The 5,388-nt window shown below is 48.6% G+C and overlaps 1 protein-coding gene across 1 annotated transcript; it reads left to right on the top strand.

The window, feature by feature from the left end:
- The first annotated feature begins 256 nt into the window (after positions 1–256).
- LOC149161009 (uncharacterized) lies at positions 257–4,513 on the top strand. Its single transcript, XM_089434751.1, has 2 exons — positions 257–1,027; positions 1,238–4,513. The coding sequence occupies exons 1-2, from the start codon at positions 257–259 to the stop codon at positions 4,511–4,513; spliced, it is 4,047 nt and encodes a 1,348-aa protein (XP_089290877.1).
- Positions 4,514–5,388: the final 875 nt, after the last annotated feature.

A 5,388-nucleotide genomic window follows, 5' to 3' on the forward strand; every position in this document is an offset into this window, starting at 1 on the left:
AATCCTGGTTGACTCAGGTAGATATGCAAAGTTAACGAAGTACTACAGTCCCTCCACCAGTAGTTGATCAATGAAGCTCGCATCCTGGAATCTAAGAGGGCTTAACAGCCCCGGAAAACTACGAATGTTGAAGAATATGATAAAAATGGAAAAGCCTCAGATGTGCTTTCTCCAGGAAACAAAATGTAACAGTTCTACCCTAGAAGAGATACTCTCCAAGGCCTGGCCAGGTTGTCGATCTGTAGCTGTAGACGCCATGGGAGCTTCAGGGGGGCTAGCTATTGTATGGAACTCCCAAGCGGTTACTCTCAAGGATTTTCATGCCTCTCATCACTTCATTCAAGCAGTCTTCCACATCCTGGGTACCAACATTCATGGCAACCTAACCAACGTCTACTTTCCGCAAGACACAGGCAGCAAAATCAGGCTCCTTGATACTATTGAAGTCCTTAGCAACAACAGAAGTCACCCACTATGGATAATGGCAGGGGATTTCAATATGATTACCAATAGCGAGGAAAAGATTGGCGGAAGATATAGATTGGAGCCGGACGCTGCACGCTTCAAGGACTTCATCCAAGCAACTTCCCTCATCGACATGCCATTCTGCAATGGAACCTTCACTTGGAGCAATCGCAGAGCTGGTAACTCCCGTATTGCCTCCAAATTGGACCGATTTCTTATTTCTGATAACTCAGTGCACCTCGGCGGAGACCTCTCAGCGGAAATTCTTGCCCATTCGGGGTCGGATCACTGGCCCATAGCACTGCAATGGAGAAGACCCGGAGATCAGACAAAAAGACCATTCCGATTCGAAAGTTTCTGGCTATCTCATCCCACATTCAAGGACTTCGTCAAAACGACCTGGGCCTCTTTCCTCCCACCGAAAGGAGCACGGATGTATCAATTTCAACAGAAGCTGAGGTTCCTAAAAAATCAACTAAAAATATGGAACCGGGAGACTTTTGGAAATATATTCAAGGCGCAACAAGATCTGCAACAAGAACTGGTGAATCTCCAACAAAAAGTAATTACAGAGGGACACTCGGAGACCACCCTGAACCAAGAAAGACTCATCAACAGTCAGATGGAAGCCAGAAGGAAACAGGAGGAAATTTACTGGAGACAAAAATCAAGAGTCAGGTGGCTGAAAGAAGGGGAGCGCAACACAAAGTTTTTTCACAGAACTACAGTGCAGAGAAGGATACACAACTCCATCCCCTTCATCCAAAAACAGACAGGGGAAAGAGTCGAATCGCATGCAGAAATTGAAGAAGCACTCCTGGACCATTTCCAACTTGTCCATAAGGAACCAGCAAATGATAGGCAACCGGCAATTGAAAAAATAATCAGCAATGTGCCAAAAATCATAACGGAGGATCACAATCAGCTTCTTATGAGTCCCATTCTTCCCCAGGAGGTAGACGAAGCAATGAAGCAGCTCAAAGAAGGTAAAGCCCCAGGCCCGGATGGATTTACCACCACATTCTTCCATGCTTTCTGGGACTTGATAAAATTGGAGGTGTGGCAAATTGTTGAGGAATCCAGAACCACACGTTGGCTCCTCCCCTCCCTCAACTCCACTTTTATCACTCTCATCCCCAAAGAGGAGAACTCCATCACACCCGACAAGTTCAGGCCCATTGCCCTATGCAATGTCATCTACAAAGTCATAACCAAAGTCATCTCCAACAGATTGAAGCCCCTCCTACCTATGCTTATATCGCCGGAACAGTCAGGGTACGTGGAAGGTCGACAAATAATGGACGGCATCCTCCTCACGCATGAGATTATCCATTCCCTCAAGCACTCTAAGCAGGCAGGTATGATTCTCAAACTGGATCTCTCAAAAACCTTTGATAAGCTTAGTTGGTCCTACATTCAACAGATGTTAAAAGCTTTTGGATTTGATTCCATGTGGATCCGCTGGATCATGAACCTTATAACCTCCTCTCACTTTTCCATCCTGATAAATGGCATCCCCTCCCGCCCTTTCAAGCCCTCGCGTGGTATAAGGCAAGGTGATCCCTTATCCCCCTTCCTCTTTGTTCTGATGGCGGAGGGTCTTGGTAGACACATAAAACATGCCCTCCACTCTCAACAGCTTAAGGGCATCTCGATTCACCACACCCCTGCTACTTCTCATCAACAATTTGTTGATGATACTATGCTCTATGGTTATCCCTCTACCCAGGAAGCAGCTCAATTCAAATCCCTCCTCAACGACTTCGCGGAGGCCTCTGGAACCCAGGTCAATACCTCCAAGTCGCAGATTTTTTTCTTTCACACCCCGTCTCAGGTCAAATCTGCTATTACTCGCATTCTGGGCATCCCTGCAGCGACGCTGCCCTCCAAATATCTCGGCGCTCCCCTCACTGCCTCTGCCTTAAAACAGCCAGCTTGGAGCACCCTTCTTGAAAAGCTTGAGTCCCGCCTCAACCTCTGGACCTACAGATCTCTCAACCTCGCCAGCCGGGTAGTGCTTATTAAATCCGTCCTTCAATCCATGCCTCTCTATCTTTTTTCAGTTCTTGCAGCACCTAAGTGGGTCATAAAAAGAATCAGAAACCTACAGCGCGATTTTCTTTGGGGCAGCTCAGCCACAAATCGCAAATGGGCTCTGGTTAAGTGGTCCACTGTTTGCATGCCAAAAGGCAATGGTGGCATTGGCCTTCGGGATCCAAAGCACAGTAACGCTATCATGAATGCCAAGATCTGGTGGCAATGGATCACAAACCCGGAAAAGCCTTGGGTCAAAATCTGGACAGCCAAGTATGCCAACCACAGACCTCCAGAAGAACTCATCAGGTTCACGCCCACTGAGAAAGGGTCCTTAATTTGGAACGCTGCCAAGCAGCACTATCACTTAATCCAACAGCACAGCTTTTGGGAGATTAGGAATGGGAAACTAGCAAGATTTTGGTCTGACGCCTGGAATCAAATGCCCAGGCTAACCAGCACCCTCCCTCCAACTCTTTTACCAATCAGACAGGAGCAGCTACGGGACAAGGTCCATCTTTTCTGGACACAGGAAGGGGAGCAGGGATACAGGAAATGGAAACGAAGTAATCAAATTCTCACCAATGCCAACAGCAAGGAAGTGGAAGACCTTGGGGAAGAATTAAGGAAGCGAAGAATTCGGTATCATGAAGGCCATGACATTCTCAGATGGGGGTATCGACCCAAAGGAACCTACACTACAGCCGAAGCCTACAAGCTGGTTAGTAACCCTCCTCCTTCTACCGATTCATTATGGGGTAATCTATGGGATCTAGGATCTTGGCCCAAAATTTCCCACTTCCTCTGGCTAGTAGGGCATAAAAAGATCCTCACCTGGGATCGACTCAGAAGAAGAGGCTTTCAAGGCCCTTCCTTGTGCCATAACTGCTTTCAACACGAAGAAACCCTCCAGCACCTTCTAGCTTCTTGCCCTCTAGCCAACCAGATATGGGAAAAAATAAGTTTCAGATGCCAAAAACGATGCAGAGCAGATGACGACATCATCAGCACTCTTAGGCTATGGCCAAAAAGCCCCTACAACTGTGAGCTCCTCAACCACTTATGGAGAATCATCCCAGGCATAGCCTTATGGAACATCTGGAAGGAGAGGAATAAGCGCATCTTCAAAAACGCAAGCTCCCGCTTTGAGGAAGTTTGGCACAGAATTCAAGGAAATCTTCATGAAACCATGATGCTCAGAACTTGGCCGAAGGAAGATTACCCCTCAACTGACAATGAGCGAAACATCCTCAACAATTGGCAGCTGCAACTGCCACAGGCAGACAACAAGCAGCGATCTTCCAACAGCTCCAGCACAGCAGATAGCTGCTGGAAACCTCCCCCCAACAATTCCTTCAAACTCAACTTTGATGGGGCGTCCAAGGGAAATCCTGGAGCTGCGGGATTTGGAGGAATTCTAAGGAACCATGCTGGCACTCCCTTGCAAGTCTACTTTGGAAATATGGGGTGGGACACTAACAATTCGGCCGAGCTAGAGGGCCTATGGCAAGGTCTCCTACTAGCGGATCAGCTCAATCTCCAACCCCTGATTGTGGAAGGGGACTCCCAATTGCTCATCAACATTGCTACACACTTACAGAATGGATCCCAAGCCAGGAAAATCGCCCCAAGTTGGAGACTAGAAGCCAGGCTAAATATCATGGAGCAATTTCTCAGAAATAACAAAGCCATTTCCTTCAATCACACAAGAAGAGAAGGCAACAAGATTGCGGACCTATTAGCCAATGTTGGGGTTGAAAACAACCAGGTTATCCGCTCAGGATCCATGGCTATCATTCAAAACCAGCAACAAGCACAGGAACTCAATTGCCTCATCCAAAAAGATGCAGGCCACCCGGATGCGGGTGATGGTACAGGTGTTATGGCAAGGCCACATGGCCAGCGAGAGCTGCCACGAGCCAGCCCGTGGAGGGATGAAATACATTACGAAGGAGAAATAAATGAAGGAGCTCTCGCTCCATTCCGTAACGACATTTATGGTGGTAGGCGGTGAGAGCAGAGCGCATTCATGGCGCTCAAGTTTCAAGAGAATGCCATGGGAATTAAGGTGGGAGCAAGGTTGGTGCTGCGACATTCTCAGCAAGACCAGCTCGCTGTGCAGAAGTGCTGGAACATTCTCTGCCTTCTGGTAGACTCTGGGGACTCTAAACCACCCGCATTGCAAGGGAGAGATAGCTCTGCTGGGAATTGGAACCGTGAGGTGGAAGCTCTGTTTCGAGCAGCCAGTTCCTTCGTCAATATGGCCAGAACAAGAGAACGGCAACCATGTCGAAGAGGATCTGGTCGTGGGAGATCTTCTCGCCCTCCAGCAGCAGAAGCACACCACCATTGTTGCTGCTGTTACTGTTTTCGCCGAGTTGGAGCTCCCCACCTGCAAGCATCTCAGTTCTTGGACTCCTGCAATCCGAATGAGGGACCGCCAGGACCGCCAGCGCTTCCAGCATTTGGCACCGCCGTTTTCAATTTGGGAAATCTTAATGCCCATATTTCAGTCCTCTTCGTCAGGGACGCAGAGGAGGACCATGCTGGGGCAAGCAGCAGAGAATTGCCCTCTGCGAACCAGTCGGACAAGGCTGAGGGACAAGCAACCGATGCAAAAGGAAAGGCGCCCGTCCAAACTCAGACGCAGGAGGCGTCAACGTCCAGAGTTCAGGCAGACCCCCAGGATGGCTATGGGTGGGTCCCGATCGTGGAGATGGCGCCGGAGGAGATGGAACCAGAGGAGTAGCTCCACCATCCATCTTCGATTCAGGTCCTGTTTTGTGGTCTTCTGTCTCGGTCGCTTACTATGTATGGGATAAAATGTATGCTTTTGAATGGGTCTGGTAATTTGTCTGTAGGTCTTTCTCTGTTTTTGATTCAGTCACT

This window comes from Pinus tabuliformis, chromosome 5_2 (genome assembly GCF_031772625.1).
Source record: "Pinus tabuliformis cultivar Carrire ecotype Pingquan chromosome 5_2, CPIR1, whole genome shotgun sequence".
In the NCBI taxonomy this organism is placed as follows: domain Eukaryota; kingdom Viridiplantae; phylum Streptophyta; class Pinopsida; order Pinales; family Pinaceae; genus Pinus; species Pinus tabuliformis.

Excerpts from the sequence above, each read along its gene's own strand:
- LOC149161009 (XM_089434751.1), top strand. The coding sequence starts at position 257 with ATGGGAGCTTCAGGGGGGCTAGCTATTGTATGGAACTCCCAAGCGGTT. Across the intron at positions 1,028-1,237 it reads TGGTGAATCTCCAACAAAAA|ACAGGGGAAAGAGTCGAATC; the intron begins GTAATTACAGAG and ends ATCCAAAAACAG.